The 19,136-nt window shown below is 34.8% G+C and overlaps 2 protein-coding genes across 2 annotated transcripts; both read right to left on the bottom strand.

Moving 5' to 3' along the window:
* Window positions 1-8,130: 8,130 nt before the first annotated feature.
* LOC142974588 (pancreatic triacylglycerol lipase-like) lies at window positions 8,131-10,234 on the bottom strand. The gene is made up of 2 exons (XM_076117007.1): window positions 10,038-10,234; window positions 8,131-9,383 (listed from the first exon to the last, which is right to left on the bottom strand). The coding sequence occupies exons 1-2, from the start codon at window positions 10,144-10,146 to the stop codon at window positions 8,476-8,478; spliced, it is 1,017 nt and encodes a 338-aa protein (XP_075973122.1). The 5' UTR covers window positions 10,147-10,234; the 3' UTR covers window positions 8,131-8,475.
* A 531-nt stretch (window positions 10,235-10,765) lies between these two features.
* Window positions 10,766-12,469, bottom strand: LOC142974722 (lipase member H-like). The gene is made up of 2 exons (XM_076117207.1): window positions 12,322-12,469; window positions 10,766-11,796 (listed from the first exon to the last, which is right to left on the bottom strand). The coding sequence occupies exons 1-2, from the start codon at window positions 12,437-12,439 to the stop codon at window positions 10,889-10,891; spliced, it is 1,026 nt and encodes a 341-aa protein (XP_075973322.1). The 5' UTR covers window positions 12,440-12,469; the 3' UTR covers window positions 10,766-10,888.
* Between the last annotated feature and the right edge of the window lie 6,667 nt (window positions 12,470-19,136).

Raw genomic sequence — 19,136 nt, 5'->3', positions numbered from 1 at the left:
AAAGCAGTAAGGAGAGATGACATATTATATCTCAAGAAGTAATTAAATATCCATTCCCACTAATATTATAAATGCGAAAGTTTCTGAGAATGTATGTATGTTTGTTACACTTTCACGTAAATACTACTGAACAGATTACAATTAAATTTTGGTACGTAGCTAGCTGAAAACCCAGAATAACATATAGGCTACTTTCTATCCCGGAGTTCCCGAGGGATCGGGATTTTCAGGGGAACGGTTTCCATGCGGACGAAGTGGGCGGCCTCCAATGTATAATATAGTCAAAAGCTGTCTTATTAAAGTACTACTTAGCGAAGGATACAATTATTATGCATGAAGATACATGTTTTTGCTAATGATTGTACTTACTGGCAAAAAATATTATAATAATCTGGTTAATGAAGTTAATTAGGTAAGAATGAAATTTCATTACACGTTTGCTTCGTTTTAATGGGAAGATATTAGATTCCGTTTCGTGCACAGATGTTTGGATTAAATTGTAATTAAAACCTTCCTATCTTTATGCAGATAATTAGAATAATATAAATAACTTTTGATAATTAACAAACGGTTTAAATAAACACCGCATAAATTAGTTTTTGTTCTTGAAAATATAACTTCTTTTTAATTCATTATATGGATAAATTGCTTTTATCGATCCCAGTGTTTAATGTTAAAAAATCGGATAGGTTGTTTAGCATTGAAACAGTAACGTAGACAAACGGGCTCACAGACAGATATACAGACCTCCTGATTTATATTATAAGTTTAGTGTGGTATTAGGTAGTATTTATTAAGTATGCATGAATTCCTCGCACTGCGGCTAGATATTTTTAGTTTAAAACGTATTTAATAGATCGACACTTTATTAGTTTACACGCTAAACCAAATTCGCGGTTGAACGGCTAGGCGTGCGCTCAATTTGACGCCACGGTGCTTTTTTATTTTATTTACCCAGTTTGTTACACGGTTTAAAATGTTATTTATTTAAAACTTTGATTGAATAATTTTGCTCTTCTTTTATTAAGACTTAATTTAAGGTCACTTGAAATGTATACTCAGCTAAATCTTCATCACACCTATTTCAGTTACTTAAAAAATAATCCAAAAATAATTAAAATTTTGCATCAAAATTCCCAGTTATTTCGGTTTTAATCCCAGGTCTTCAAATACATGCAGCAGAAGCAATACATTTTGAATTTTATCATTATCGGTTCATCAGGTTAGCCTAAAACACGTTACAGACCTGCGGACTCTCGTAAATATAATATTAGTATAGATTTTGTAAAAAAACTGATCGTAACGGTGACCTTACGGCTCAACGGTTAAGCGCTCAATTTGTCGCTTCGATGTTTTTTCACACGAACACTCCAATGACGACGGAACGCGGTCGGTGAGTCAAATCTACCGTGAATTTTTGTTTTTAGTACGAATATTATACGAGAGAGTTTTACAAGTTTGCTGCCGAAAGGAATATTATTGAAGGTCAGAAGTGGTAAGAGTTGTTGTAACTCTGCATCACTAGAGACTCTTGTTGGCGATCTAACTATTCTTTAAAATCATTACATTGCATTAGAATACCAATACCTATAAACCTAAATCTCTACAGTCCGTACTATCGAGTATCGAGAGTTTGACATTGAAAATGTACTGTAACAGTTCTTACGGCGCCGGCCAGAGGCACTGATCAGATTTATATACAAAACTTTTTCATACAAAACCTCTCGATAGCTAGTCAGTTGTCGAAAGTGAAAGAGAATCGCGCTACAGAATATTTTTAGCATCATTCAACATCTGAACCCGAGATCTCCGCACTAGTTTTTCCGTGGCATACACAATGGAACACTAAGGCAGCGGAATGTTACGTCACATAAAGTAGGCGTATAGTCATTAACATTCTCGAACAAACCCTAAAAATAAAATTCCAATTACGAAGGCCAGTGTTTAGCAATAAACAAGGGGTTGAAACCTCTAATCGCTTTGCGGTCCGGTCCGGTAACATTACCGGCCGTTCGGTAATGAGTCCCGGTAATGACCACGACTCTAGTTTATCTTTTGTATTTGATTTTAAACCCGGTTTGGGGTATTTATTTTACCTAGCCGGTAATTAGTGGGGTATTTGGGTAAGGGTAAATATACACAAGGTTGTTTGGTTACTGAGTTGATGATTGTGTCTAGTTTGTAAATATGAATGGTAGTTGTAATATGTGGAAATGAAAACAAAACCCAGATTAGGGTTTGTTTTTAAAATCATTTAAAACGATACGTTTATTTCGAATCAATAGCTGCTTATGTGGTCCAGTACGGTATGTCACTGCCGATAACGAAATCGTGAATTTTATTCCCGAGTCGGCAAACTAGTATGGTGTTATTTTGATGAAATGATCTTCATTGTAGCCCGGAGTGATAACATAGTCATAATTTTACATAGGAACAAAATTATGAAATACCATACACATCAGCGTATTTTACCTTCTGCCACACCTCTGACGCGAGTTCAGATAAAACAAACATTTTCTATTAAAATAAATAAGCTACGACAAAAAATTTGAGATTCGAACCCACACTTTCATAGCAGTCCTCCCACCACACAACTAGAATAACTGCAGTATCTAAAACAGTTATAAAATAACGTTAATGAATTCACCCGGCGGCAGTTATCCGGCTCGTTTCGTCGCAGCGCTAATGAAACTGCATTTAGTAGTAAACAAACATAAACAGCGTTATACGCACTTGTGCTGTTTTGTTCCTGAGTTGATATTAATAATTGTAGTGGTGTTTGTGCAGTCAGGCGAGTGATTTGTTTATCTTTGATATAAGTTTATAATAATTTAAGAAAATTAAGAGCTTTCTGCCTTGTGTTTTATCCCCTAAAGACAACACAGCACGTCGCACTGTAGCACATAGACGGCTGCAGCAATTACAGCTTGAATGTTGTTGAATCTAAAAGTTATGTTCTCTCGTGTGATTGAGTGATTATACCCAAGAGTACCATCGCAAAATTTATAAAATTTTTGAAGCCTGCCTGTAGCCAAGCGCTCCTTTTTTCTGGGAGGAGATCGACGCCTAGTATTATGTAGCTGCAAAATGAGTATTTGAAGACCTGCACTCCTTATAATTTTGAAGCTCCTTAGTATTTAAGTGGTTGTTAGCAGCAACGGAAAAAAATCATAACGTAAACGAAAAAGTTCAGAGTATATTATTTAACTTTTCATAAGTATTTTGCCGTTTTCTACAACACAAAAAGAAAAAATATATTTCAGCACTTTCCGTTACCAGATTATCATAAAGAAGCAAGAATCACTTAACATTAGTCGGTAATCAGTAACTGGAAGCGTCACGTGTTGGGTGGTCATATAAAAATGTACGTCACGTTGCGCTCAGAAATCTCTAACGCTGTGTCTAAAGAGCTTTCTGACGGCATTATACCTAGCTCATATTTATTTTGTATGGAACAAGTTGGGAGCTGCAGCGGGAAACAAGATTTCTTTAAATTCTGGTAGTTCTAGCAATATAGTAATATAATCAACTTCCTTTTTTCAACTTTCGGTATCTTTTATGGGTGCGTAGTTTTTCAATGACGCAAAATAAAACATTTTAATGATAGGCCAACGCTTAGTCTCCTTTCAAATTATTGAAACCAACATTTTGCAATCCGAAAAACGAATCCAAAGCTCAATCTGATCCATGTCTTCATTATCCATTGTGATTTCATTGCAAGCTGGTGGAACAGACAACAATGCTTTTCACAACACACATAACATTACGCATTTTTTTATCGACAGGGGTAGACAGAGACCAAAGAATGCCACTTTTTACAATCTTTACAAACTGCCCATGCTTTATACACAGTAATTCTTGTTCATAATACTTGTTGTAATGTCACATTACCGTTTATAACTTAAGTCAGCTTTACGACAGCAAACACATAATATCTGTTGCTCGGAACAGACAGCGCGTGATCACGTAATGTAGCTTAAAACAGAACGTGGCTTGATTCAACCCGTCACTGAATTTACTCGCGGTGTTCACCCCCCACTAGCGATGTTTGAAGGAGCATTCTCAATTTGTCAGGGTTATAGTCACGGAATTATGATCACGTTTGAATTGCTTATGAGTTGCCGTTGATTGAATTTGTTGCATCTCTGAATTATGGGAGAAGACCCTTAATTTGGTCTTGAGTCCAGCACGCTGGTATATTGCGAGCAGTGGGGACTTTGCTTGCCTGTATAAACTTTAAGGTATGTAAGCATTTACCAAGACGTTTTCTTTCACCATATGAATAAGTGACAATTACTGCTTACCACACATAACTCGGAAAAGATCAGTGTGTTGCCTTTGGTTTGGAATTCTCGACCATTCTCTTGGGAACTAAGTACTTAGGTCACAGTATCACTGCTCTCAATAATGCATGAGAAATTAAAATATCTTGCAACAAACAATAACTTAACTCAATACTAATAAAATATCCAACATACATAAGACCACAGACTCATATCTCTAGTTAAATAATAAAACGTAACGAACAACGTGAAGCTTGGCATCCCGCCAGACCGTAATGGTCAGCTCCAGTCAGCTCTGTACATCATTACTCCATACCTTCGGCTCTATATAAATACTTTAAAAGCTTTTCGGAGGCTACGAACTCGTAGCAGTATGCTACGAGATAGATCGGTCGTAGCGGACGCTACGCTGTGTAGATCTATTGGTCTACGAGTAGTTGGTGTGCTGAAAATTATTGATTTCTTTTTCTCTAGAGTTTGCGATACTACTTTTATTTTACAAGAAGTTGCATGCATGAATGCAGTTGCTCTATTACAAATTACATGTATTGTAAGTGTGATAAAGTGTGACTGTCAGTTAAGGTCTCAGGTCCGATTTCCAACGTTACTAAATCGTTTTGAAATGTTTCTAAAAATTGTAGAAAAAAATATTGACAAGATTGGAAAATGCTAATCTGATGCTGACGACTGATGACCACCATAACCAATATCAATATTTGTGTTGGTAAATTCGGTTCAGTTTAAATTTAAGTTCGCAAATCACGGAACCAGTAAATCAAGTTTATATCTTAAACTTAAAGATTTCTTCCTTTAAAACAACCTAAATAATGTCAGTAATATTGTCTCATTAGCCTCCAAATATCGTAAGACCAGTATTTCTTCATTTCACAAACAGGGTCAATTTCCTTCGAGTAAAGCGAGCCTTATATAATTACAACGAATGAGCACCTCCAACAACGTAAAGACATTAAATATTATTTATTACGAAACAGCCTTAAAACGTCGGTTATAATTCAAATTTAAAACGCACAATTAAGCTGAATTATTATTTTCAAAACGAAATTTCTTGGTAATTAAGAATGGACTTTGATATCACAGTGGGTGGAAGTACCTACAGTGAATTATGTTTTTATGAAAAAAACCACAAATATTACACAATTAAAAGACTTCAAAGTACAATACTGTGTGTTTATGCATAGATAAGCCTCTGTTTTTATGTCTTTCATGTTTTACAAGCATAAATTGAGATACTTAACATATAACATTTTCTATGCAAGTGATGCCAGATTCGAAACTTGCTTTGCAAATATTCGGTTTGTTACTTAAGGCTTGCTACACACATATTCAGTCCGGCACGTACGCTTCGGAAATATTTATGGAACAACAAAAGCGACTCGACTTTTGTTCGGCTTGTGCCGATCAGGTACATGTATCCATATTCGGTTTTGCCGCCCGGCTACGCCGATTAATGCTGAGTCGAGTTTGTGTGTAGCAAGCCTATCATGTTAGACTAGAATATTATGATGTGATATCTACTGAAGCAGACAGGTACAGGGCCGATGGCTTTACGTTCCTCCTGGACTACGAAGCTTAACGCTTCCAATTTCCAGACTCAGAACAAAAATTAAGCCTCTTAAAACTTAGATACACTATTTTACTTTGACTTAGAATTCAAACTTGAGACTAGACACTGAGTACAAAAGTGCAGTAAACCTAGCTTCAACTAATCGACCCGCGAAGAAGGCAGTCATTTATGAACTTAGCAACTATCGACCCTATATTGTATACTAGCTGACCCGCGCAGCTTCGCTTGCGTCATAATTTTTTTTCGTTTTTGTAACATTTTACTGTGTATATTACTGTTACTCTGTTCCTATTGGTCGTAGCCTGAAATGAAATATAGCCTCGATAAATGGGCTATCAAACAATCACAGAATTTTTAAATCGGACTTGTAGTTCCTGAGATTAGCGTGTTCAAACAAACAAACAAACAAACTCTTCAGCTTTATAATATCGACCCTATATTGTATATGAAAGTGGTCAAAGAAGCGATGCTCAACAGTTTCAAGTTATTCCATTAAATTCTGCAGATACTTAACATCTTCTACGCACGTATATTGAGTTGAACTTGAATGTTTGTGGCCACTGGCTGTGTATAGTGCTCACTCAATTGAAATTGTTCCGAAGCTTGCTTTCTGCTGGAACAATAGTGGTGAGTAATATATTTCGTGGTGAATGTTTGGGTGTCATGGGATCTTAGTTCGTTGAACTCGTGATTTTTTGCTGGTTAACGTGTATAATGACAAATGTAGCATAATAATAAGACAGTTTAGTTTGTACTTTAAGAAAACTTTAATAAAAGAAAAACAGTTGGTTGCAAGAATATTGTTGATTGGCAAATAGGCAATAAATTTGTATTTTTCTATAACTCATGGCTTAGAATAATAGCCTTGCTACATTACAATGTACCTATACTTAAAATAGTTTTGGGAAACTAAGTTGAAATCAGAATAACTATCAAACATCTTGAGCTAATCTACAACGTTCTTAAATTAACCTCGAATACCACTATGATCCCTTGATTCTTAACCAAAAAAATATTTTTGTTTTATCTGTCGTTCTACAAGTCCATTTCATGTGCCATAAACAACTGCCAACACAATTCCGCTACTTACATTCGTGGAACACTTCAAACAGTAAAATAACGGCATAAAATATTCTTGTAGCCGTCACACGGAGTGCATTCAAGCCATTCTCGGCATGAAGGAGGAGAAATAATGTCATTTTTTAAAACAAAAGGCTTTTCTTGAAGAAAAGTGCGGCGCAACGTGGAGTGCTTAGACGCTAAGTGCATGTAAGAGCTACGTCACAACGATGTTTTGGTACTGTTTATTTTTAGTTTGGTTTTTCGGTAAGAGTGTTGTGGTATTTTAAAGTTTCGCTAGGTATTGCTGGGGTACAATACCTAATAATTGACTTACTTGTGCGTTTTAAAGCGAAAAGTAGTTGAATTGATATTGGTTTATCCATTAGCCTGTTCTACGATATTTGTGTTTACGTTTGTTTTGTTTTAGTTTGTATTTTTGGAAGTATCTAGTTGTGGTACTTTACAAGTGTCTTTTGTTAGCATGTTAGTAGAGAAAAATGGAAAAAAATTGGTACCTACCTAATATTTCGATCACGATCGATTTACGGTGTTTTAGAGTAGTAAAATTCTTTAGGTGATTAAATAGAAATGTTCGAAATTTAATGCACGAATGTATCATTCTATCTTGAAAGGGATAACAATATCTATCAGTTGTCTGTATAAAGATAGTATTCTTACCTTCTATCGCGAGGTGTCCACTCTCATAATACACACGTGCACTCATTACGTCTTGCCATCAGATCGAGTAAATCATCCATCTCTCTCACTCGTATGTACAATGATCATGAATGAGCGTGTGGGAGGTAGTTTATCTGTGTCTCGACGGATCTCGTGTCTTTGTCAATGGAGCTAACAGATTGTTCTGTTTGTAGTACTGAGTTCATGACTTACCTTGAGACTGTTGTGTTTACGTTTATTATGCGTGGAGGAAATGTTTTCTAGATTTTAAGAAAGCAATGAGAAGATTATTATGTCTAGCTATTTGTAATTGTAATGTGAACAATAAGGCTCTTATCTAGATACTACCACTAGCTACATACCTACCTCTAAGTAGCTCTAAAATAGATGTTGTACAAAAAAATCTTCATAATAATAATTTACTCAATTAACATTACATTATATTATTATAAGAGATTTTAATAAATAAAAAATCGCAGGATTCAATCAAACTAAATCAGTACATAATATTATCTGAAATAATTAAAGCTCTTTATTATTTGATACTTGTAAATACATAACATATTTTCGTACGTGTTAGGTTACAACCATTTTTTTAAATATAGTTTTTATTATAAAATGCTTCTATAGTAATAGTTCGAGTAGCTTCAGTACTATAAGCTGATTCTTAATTACAATGGACTAAAATCAGTCAATCGTTTATATAGGAATATAAATAAAAACTCCAGTTTTACACAAAAAGCACTTTGAAAACAGTGTCTGTGATTATCCTACTAGCAAATTAGAAGCACAGTTTGTATATGAGATCGCATCTACTTTAACTGCTTATTCCATTTCAGTCATTAAAAATCTGCTTCTGCATTAATATTATTCAAATTTATAGCCTTCAGTGGAGAAATAGTATACACCAGTAGCATTACCAGGGTTCCAGAAACCGGCAGTAGTCTTATCATTATACCAACACTGGTTTCCTTTGAAATGTTTGTACTTATCACACTTATACGCCGGGTACCAATCAGGGTGAGCGACTGACGCCAGCCACATGATCACACAAGCTTTGTGATGACATTTCGCAGCCTTAGGGGAGTCGAAGAATCCTGGAATTATTGGAGTCCCGCAGTTCGGTTGTGACTGCCCTTTGTTCACAAAGAAATCAATATCTCCTAAAACGCTTGAAGTTCCAAAACCTCCAGCATTACAATGGTATACTTCCACGTATTCGGCTACTCCAGACCTGACCTGTTCTTCAATCAGACTGTTCGAGAAACAAGGACCAGCTGGATCAAGTGCAGTTATTCTCCAGATCTTTTCACCAGTAATTTTAATGAAATTATCACCAACCTGGCCCAATATTTGACTGCCTAAGCTGTGGCCAATGCAGTGCATGTTTTTAGGAGAAATGCCGCCTTGGTAAAGGCCGGCCAACATTTGGGCCAACTGTTTGCCAATAGAGTGGACGTGTTGGATGGAGCGTTCGTAGCCTTTTTTGTATCCTGGCTTATTGTTTGTGTATGCAGAATGGTCTATTATGATGAGGTAGCTGTTCGGGAAGTTTTTGAAGGCTTGTCTGACTCGTTCTTCAGTGTTCTTGGTGATGCCCGACTTGTAGCCTCCGACGAAGATGAAGAATTTCTTCACTTTGTCCAATGTTGGTATAGAGAGTATGCCCTGAGCTGCTTCGTTGATGGAGAAGTCTCTGACGTCATCGTTTGGAAAGTCGTAGAAATATGCCGCTATGCCGCTTACGTCTAGGTCCAATTGTTTGCCACGATCGCCTAAAAATGAAATATAATCCTGATTATTAAACGCGACTTTGAAAAGGAGGATGTTCTTAATTTTGTCGCCAGGTTTTTTCCCTCAAAATATTTACGTACTTATTTGGAAAGGAGAAGAGATGAGTCATTGAGTTTCGTAATAAAAATACCTTCGATGTTTTTAGCGGGGAATGAACCTATAGTGTAAAAATAAACGTCTTTGTGCGGTTGTAGGTTATTTTATTTGCATTGTTTTTTAACAATAAAAGTAGCCCGCGTAGTGAAAGTAATTTTACATTTGCTTTATTTTTTTGTTTACTACTGTGACTTGGCTTGCGTGACAATAGAAAGTGGCCTTAAGTATGTCTTTTTATGTTTATTATTAAATTGCATCTTAAACAGTCTAGTGGTTTTATAGTTAAATTTTTTTGTAGAAACAATATAATTCGTAGACCACACAGCATAACAATAAAGGGACAGTATTTATAACTAACACACAAAACTTACAAAATTGGATACGATTTTACAAATCAATTACTTACTACTAACTAACTACCTATAGAATGCTAGAAGAATATCAAATGAATGAATATTCTTCCACCCAAGATATCCAACGATAGGAAAGTTACTCGACGAAACTAGTAAACAAACAAACAAAAAATTCCTAATACTCACATTTCACCATTTTCAAAGCAATACTGAAAGGTCCATATTTCTCCAAGTCGCCTTTACCCCAAGCACAAACATAACTAACACTAAGCACTAAAAATATTAACAATCTCATTATTTTTCGAGTTCTACACAAAATGTACCACGAATTTACTAAATGCAGTAAACGAGTATCGCCAATGACGTTGGAGTCAGTTATGCGGCGTCACCGCTTAAATTTAAGTGAAGTGACAGCAAGCGCTGCTATCTATTTAAAGCGTGAAATCGTTTTGAGTCATTTTGTTGGGCAACTGTTAAGTGTTTCTTTGTTTTAGGATGGGTTGGTTTTGAGGTAAATTGTTCACTTAAAGTTAATGTATTAGGGAGTGGTTTAATTTAGAATGCTGTTTAGATAAAGGTTGGGGTTTCAAATCAGTTTGTTATTATTACTAAAATTAAGCCCAATGAATAATGTTTATTCATTTAAGTAATAGATATAGTTTCCTTTAAGGTAAATGACGGATAAATAATTAATAAGTGAAGTGCCTTTTAATATTATTACATTATTTTTATTCAAACTGTTAGAATATTGTACTATATTTTATTAACATTAATTAACAATGGTTTATAATAAACAGTTTTCAGCTGTTTTGTCGTATAAGTTTATATTCTGAATATATTTAGTGAATAATTTAAAGTAAAACGAAATGAAAGAAGTCTCGTTTTCATGATAACTTACATATTTTAGCATAGTTTTAATTTTAAAATTAACAAACATTGTAAACATCCCTTCATATGTACACATAATAATCATACATTTTGAGCGGCTATCGAAATAATTCCTTGTGTGTATCCATTACGTGACTAGAAAGAACATCTCAATCAAACTCATATCCTTCAGTGGAAAAGTAATAAACGCCAAACGCATCCCCAGGGTTGTGAAATCCGGCCATAGTTTTATCATTATCCCAGCACTTGTTATCGTTAAACTTCTTATACGACTTGCATTTGTATGCCGGATACCTCTCTGGATCCATCACAGTCGACAACCATACCAAGACGCACCTTTTGTGGCTACACTGAGCTATATTCGACATATTCAACATATCAGGTACAAAAGGAGTGTCACATTTAGGCTGGGAACGTCCTTTATTGACGAAGAAATCCACATCTCCTAGAACACTCGAAGTTCCATAACCCCCAGCATTACAATGGTACACCTCCACGTATTCCGCTACACCAGACCTCACTTGCTCTTTAATCAAATCATTCGAGTAACACGGCCCAGCGGGATCTAAAGCCGTTATCCTCCATATTTCCTCACCAGTCGCTTTTGTAAATTTGTGTCCAGTGTGTCCTAAGATCTGACTGCCCAAGCTTATACCAATACAATGCATATTCTTTGGCGAAACTCCTCCTTCGTAAAGTTCTACCAATGTTTTGGCCAACTTTTTTCCTATGTAGCGGACGTGTTTGACGGAACGTTCGTAGCCCAATTGGGCACCAAGTTCGTTGTTGGTGTACGGTGAATGGTCAACAATGAGGAGATAGCTGTCCTTTACTTTCTTAAAGGCTTTTCTTACACGCCGTTCTGTGTCTTGTTTGATACCAGATTTGAAGCCACCGACGAACACGTAGAATTTCTTCGATGTGTCAAGATCTGGTAAAGATATAATTCCTTCAGCAGCTTCGTCGACAGGAAAAGATTCCTTTATTTTGTTTTCGAAGTCGTAAAAGTAGATACGCATTTCACTCACGTTTAACTTTACAGATTTGCCGTGATCACCTGTGAATAGAAATCAAAATGTTATTCTTTTATCAAGTGGTCGACAAAATGGTATTGACTACTCGTTTTTAAAAAAAAATATTTGATTAGTTAACATAATATATCTATACATAAATAACTTTTTTTTTTTTAAACCCATATCTGTCCCACTGCAGGGCAAGGGTCTCCTCCCGAACGAGGGCGAGGGGTTAGGCCTTGAGTCCACCACGCTGGCCAAGTGCGGGTTGGGGACTTTGCATGCCCTCAATAAATGTATTAAACAAATTTTAGGCATGCAAGGTTTCCTCACGATGTTTTCCTTCACCGTTAGAGCAAGTGATAATTATTTCTAATACACACATAACTTCGAAAAGTCATTGGTGTGTTGCCTCGGATTCGAACCTGCGACCACTTGCGTGGGAGGTGCCAACTTAAACCACTCGGCTATCATAATAATCACATAAATAACTATAATTTAAAATTTTAACAATAAAAGTAAACATTGTAAACGATATGGAATATCATTAAAAAGAGATCTATACTCACATTCAATTATCTGTAAAGCCAAATTAAACGGTGCAAGCTGTTCAAGGAAACCGGATTCCCCTGTATTTATGAAGCTGAAAGCCAACGTACAAAAAACTACTAGGCGTATTTTAGTCATATTGAAAGACGTTGTAGTGACCTATACGGTGTGACCTCTTACACTAAAGGGATATAAGTCAAACGTCTAATTATATACTTAGAGTTTATCGTTTAAGGAAGTTGCAGAACTGTAATAATGTATTTTCCTTAAATACAAGTTCAAGTGGGTTTGTTTTTTGACGTAGGAAGGACAAACATATTATTATGTATCCCTTCTAATATAATAATTGCAAAGGATCTCTGTCAGTCTGTATATTCTTCATGCCTATACTACTGAACCGATTAAGATAAATTTTTAGACTAAGATGGTTTGAAACCCGAAAAAGGATACAGAATAGTTTTAATTCCAATTTCGGAAATTTCATGAGACCTCTGCTATGCGACTAAATTTTACAATTTATGAATTCAATGTAAGCGTACCAAAATTGTCTGAGAAATATGTATTTTGTACGAGAAAGATATTGCGAAATAATTCTGATAATAGTGAAAAATGTGGAATCTATAAATAAATATTCATTTATAAAACCCACGAGCTTTAACTAGTAATATATGAAACAAATAACTAGGTAAATCACATATTTCTGTAATTGATTATTATATAATGTGGTTAGCCATAGTATCTATCATTTACCTGCTTTGACGTTGGTAATGTTTTGTTACAAAAGTTTAAATGAAATAACATAGACATTTTCTTATAGATTTCCACGTTTTTTTTTACCAAGAAGGAATTTGTAATACTTATTTAATCTATACTATATATACTATAATATTATATACTATCTATACTAATATTATAAAGCTGAAGAGTTTGTTTGTTTGTTTGTTTGTTTGAACGCGCTAATCTCAGGAACTACCGGACCGATTTGAAAAATTCTTTCAGTGTTAGATAGCCCATTTATCGAGGAAGGTTATAGGCTATATATCATTACGCTACGACCAATAGGAGCAGAGTAGGAATAAAAAATGTTACAAAACGGGGAAAATAATGACCCATTGTCTCTTATGCGACGCAAGCGAAGTTGCGCGGGTCAGCTAGTTAATTATACTTGTCTAAATAAGTCAACCAATATTTATATTTTAATTAAGCTTATCATGTAACATTTTAACAGATGTTTTCATACATACATAATATATTCATAAGTTGTGAAATTGGCCCTTACTTTTATAACCTAAATATTATTTTTAAATTTCACGAAAAAAATTACATAGCTCCTGTCAAAATGTTGCCTCTAACATTACATTTTTATCCTACATCATTGGCCATCTCACAGTCCGAACGAATCAGAGTTATTTGCGTCAAAGTGCCGACCAATCAGTGATAAGCACTTATCTTGTTCTAACGTCGTAATGTCTATATACAGTGTGAGATAAATGACCTAGACAATGATCTAGTTATATTGAGAACACTCTGTTTGTTTAGTAGCAGTTTGTTTTATAGGGAAATTAATGATTTGTGTAGAGGATATTTTGTTTCGTCGAGTTATTAAAAAGGTCTTCTCCCGCAATAAGGGAAGTGGCGTGAGGATTCGGATCTTTTCGAGTGTTCGAGTTATTATAGAAATAGGAAATGGTCTGTGATACTCGCTATTTCTTGATAGTACTAGTCTATATTTGAATGTGGGTGTTCAGCCTACTTCCTTAAATTTTTTTGGAAATTTTCGTATGTTAGGCCCTTTCCGTGAAACCCCTTACCCTTTACTAGTAATGACTTACGTACAAAAAAAATAAATTCTGATATTGCAAATTGGTGTTTTGTATTTTTTTTATTCTTATATAAAAAAAATTATAATCAAAATAACAGAAGAACGGCACCAATATATTAATTGTATTGTATATTTTCTATTCTTAATATAAATAACGTAGTTACTTCTTTTATTACACTTTCACTGTTGTCTCAATTCAAAGTTGATTTACTTCAAAATCCGCATAAAAATATTTGCGTAACCTACTTGTTTATATTTTTTGATTTCATTGTTTGTCTTCGAGATTTGTATGTTTGTACAAATCTTTGAGACAAAAAGGATAACAAAAAAATCCCCTTTTCATAGTTTTCTTCGAAGTATTATATTTTCAATTTTTACTGTTGTATTTAAATAAAATACATGAAGACAATACGTCTTTGAAGAGAGAATAAAGGGCCTAGTATGCAAGGTTCGCTGCTGGCGGAAGTATACAAATATTTGAATTTAAAACATCAGTGACTCGCAAGCTTATGAAGCTGACAGTGGCCTGTTTGATACAGCTATTTTAGTTGAAAACTACACAAATTAGTGTTTAAAATCTGGATGAATAGTACGTGCCAAGCATTGTACGGTTTCTTATCTGAGATTTTTAGTTAATTTTCCTGATGAGTACGTGAACCCGCATTTTCCCTTAACATGCTTAACGTTTCGGCGCAGGTTGCACTACCGTGGTTGCAGACGCAGTTAATTCCCGTATTCTATTATACAATAAACATACAACGCGAGAGTTTAAAAGTCACGTTTAGCTAAGTTATGTTTTTTTCGATTATTATAATAATGATGTCAATATTTACCAGCAAAGACTTGTTATGATGATCGATGAATTGTTGTGAAAACTATGTATGTTTTGGAGATAATTTTGTACAGGAAATTTAAACAAATCACCTGATAATGAGTCAGTTTCATGAAAATATCAATATGTAGTTACTGATTGTAAATTATTTTTAGAAATACATGTTATCGGTAGGGCTTATATATTGAGTCTTTTTCTTCTTATCGTATGGTTAGCAACCGGGACCGACTTTTTACGTGCCCTCCGAAGCACGGAGACGCCCAGTTCAAATCGCGCCAACGGTTGCTTCACCCACAGATCGTTTACCGACCGGTGAGCGCAACTGGCTATGGGCGCCTCATTTATTGAGTAATATCCACAATGATTTCATATTATTTTTTATTTATGTACTTGAGTAGTTGTTAGTTCATATTAAAGCAGCAGAGCGAAACATTTATTCCCGAAGCCTCAAATTTATTCTCTCGTAATAGTCAACTCAAAGCTTATTTTCTTTTATCGTATGTATATTTTAAGATACGTTTAAAGAATTTAAAAAAATGACCCATTTAAGACGAGCCTGAAAAATATTATAGTTTTAAATTATTCACAAAACAATAAATATGAAACATAAAAATTTATTCATCAATAAATATTTAATTTAAGTATAAGACATCGATACCATTACCCATCTCTAGAGTCAATATACTCGATATCTTACGATAAGTAGTGCATTACAGAATCTGATAGGTTACTTATACTGTGCTCGGCTGAGGTGGTTTTAACATAACAACGTTCCGAGCGGAGAAGAGCACTCGACATGACGAGGCCATCACTGGGGATAGGGATGTCCTTGATTGATATCGGTAAAATATTTTTAATTTTAGATTTTTTTTATAATTTTTTTTGGAAAATTTCAGGAGCGGTTATTGTATTTTATCAGGTTTTTCAGGTTTTCTTTAAATCATATACATATAGAGGAAAACAGTAGGTGTACATTACTAGTTTTTTCATTAGCATTATGCGGGTCATGATCAATACCGTTTCTATTCATAATAGAAAGGTACTGTGTTCATTGGAACACAGTACCTTTCTATTATGAATTATTACGAATACCCAACCACTTATATTGATAAGTGGTTGGGTATTCGTTGTAATATGTATAAATATTAAAAACACTTGCTAAATAAAAATTCACGTTTATAACACATTTCTTCAGATACATTTATTTATAATTTTATCACATCTTAGAGCCTTTCTAAGCTTAACAGATAATCCAGTATCCTACAAAATATACACTGTGTAGGCGTGACACTAAGTGCCTGAAGCGATTTAATAGAAGTATGTTGCTCATTGTATTATTATTCATGACTTCAACTAAAATATGAAAGGAAAGTGCCACTTTATTTTGAGTGCCGCTCTATTATTCAAAGACGTTTTGTGACTTATAATAGTTGTGAGATCTCAAAAAATAGGAAATTGCTTTTTTGTTCTCGAGATTAGTTTAAGAAATATTTTTGTGACAATCGTAAGAAAACAGCTTAAAATGAATACAGTTGTAGATAAAAATTTTTCAAACAGCTAGATAATTGATAAGATGCTTGACCGATTTTGAAAGAAAATTGATAAAAAAATCAATCAATAGTTCATTTTCAGTTCAGTTCATTTTAGAAAATTAAAGTATTTACGGATCTTCCGTAAATACTTTAATTTTCTAAAATGAACTGCTAAAATCTTAAAAACCTTAATGAAGTTTAAGAACGTAAAAATACTGTATTTAAATTTCCATCGATACCCGGAAGTCATCGTCCCATCTCTAAAACTAAATTTATTAACAGTGCGTTGTGATGGCAGCGTGTCGTTGGCGCTCGTCCAGGGTGTACGAGCTAAGCCCGCAATGTAAGTGTAACTCATACAAATCTTAGTACCCTGAGTGAAGTAGACGAGACTTGAGTAGTATGGTCATTTTATATTGAATATTTTAGTTAGTGAATTATATTACCGTATCCTTATATCATAAATGGTAAAGTTTGTGTATCACGGTTATGTTTTCATGACTGAATGACTGAGCCAATTTTAATGGAATTTGAAAACCTCTTACTACTTTGAAAAATTAACACCGATTTTATGAAACGATGGTGACGCAAAGCTCAACTTGAATAATTTTCTATTAAAAAGTACCCTTTTCTTGACCTGAGTCCTTAACTTAGTCCTAAGATTCGTCAAATTCGGTTCAACAATTGAGCCATTAAAATGAAACAGACAGACAGATTGACTACGTTTGCTGGTAATTACTAACAAAAAAGAGAGATTGCAAAGATAAGTCTAAATTAAATCTAGGGTCTGCATCTATTTTACTACAAATCGGTTTAGTGATTTAGCTATAGAAGTGTACTAGACAGACAGATTTTACTCTTATATTGTTACTGTAAATAAACCTTTAAAACAAATAAAATATCAATAAACTGGCACATTAAGTTAGAACAGTGTATAAACGTGAAGCGTGCAATAGCTGGAGGTAAACACGCTGGTATATTGCGACAGAGCAAACACGCTGCGACAAAGCGCCAGATATATCTGATATTACTGTCTTTTTGCAACCGAACACACTTCGATACGTTATTGAGTAATACACGAACTTATTTATTGATTTATAGACGTATTACGTCTATTTAAGAGAAGTAGGCTGCGTTTTCGTATTGTGAGGACTATTGAAAAAGTGCAAAATAGTAAACACAGTTTTAAAAAATACCCCTTTCTGTCCCACTGATGGGCAAGGGCCTCCTCCCGTAATGAGTTAGATACGGAAGGAGAGGAATTAGTTAGGTTGGGTATTAAATCCACTCGCCAAGGAATCGAGTCCCTCCCATATAATATTAAATTTTTCAAAACACTGCCTGACCTGAGAATTGAACGCCAGGCCTCGAGGATCGATGTTATCTGATCAGCAGTTATATACTATATCTATTATGCTTAGACTACATAGTAAGTTAATTGTATAAATCATTTATTCGTCACAGGCCTTCCAAATACACAATTGTAATGTACTTACTACTTATACATAATCTAAAATTAGTTTGCTATGTAGAATTGCAAAAGATTTCACGACCTTTTAAAAGTACGACCCAGAAATCAAACCCGAGACTTCGTGATCAGCAGACACATACACTACCGTTCAGCCCGAGCTTTCTTATCAAAACCTTTAAAATTGATATCTTAGAACAAACTTTCTGCAGTATATTTATTTCACGTAGATCAGAATTCACAATGTGTTTGTGTTGCCATAATATTGAATAGTCCATGCACATGAGCTGTATTGAACTTGCCGAGGTAATATTGACACAGTTTCGTTCACCATGTTTTATTTTGTAGACCTGGGTTCAGCACAGAATAGCCTATGATTAAGGTAATATTACATTTTCAGGAATTTCAGTCAATGGCAATTAACAAGAGTATCAGCTCTTGTTAGATATTGATATGTTGTTTAGTAAATAAAAAGTAGGTTCCTGCCATAAAATAAGTTTAAATAACAACTAAAGTAGGTTAAAGTAGGTTTTCCAAAATTACATTTGATCTATTTTATTTTGTTGCTAATAATTTCATCTTCACTGGTATCCTATTGGAGCTCAGAAAATTAGAATAACAATGAATTATTAAAAAACATAATTAAAATTTATAATAAAAAGCTTGCACAGCATAATTCGGTAGTATTAGTACGTATTAAGAAGAACAAATAAATACGTCGAGGATAGTCCCTTAATTGCGAAAATCCTATAATACACCCACATGAAATCAAGCTCACCTACAGGAGCTTAAATAATGTATCAGAATCAGGATCTGTCCTGTCCTACTCTGTACAATTCTCACTGTCACAATGTGTCGAGGCTTCGACAACTCGTCACAGTCGCCATTTTGTATCGCGGGGGTTGAGGGGTTCGCACCGGCCAATATAGATGGCGCCATTGTTGCAACCCGCTTTAACTACATGCACTTTGTTCTCGTCCAACGTTGCGATTCCGCTGACGTGTGATGTGTTGCTTCCAAAGACCAGTCTACGTTGACCCCTCGCCTATTTCGCAATAACCACTCTATGTACGAGTTTCTTAACGGCTGTTCGCGTAATCGGGGACATATTTACGCTGGACGCTACATGTCATTCTGCAAACCTTTTCATGCGGTTAAATCAACTCTTATTTCGTTAGCAT

Source organism: Anticarsia gemmatalis, chromosome 8 (genome assembly GCF_050436995.1).
Source record: "Anticarsia gemmatalis isolate Benzon Research Colony breed Stoneville strain chromosome 8, ilAntGemm2 primary, whole genome shotgun sequence".
NCBI classification, from domain to species: domain Eukaryota; kingdom Metazoa; phylum Arthropoda; class Insecta; order Lepidoptera; family Erebidae; genus Anticarsia; species Anticarsia gemmatalis.
Note: the sequence above shows the minus strand (reverse complement) of the source record. Positions and strands in the feature narration are given on the sequence as shown.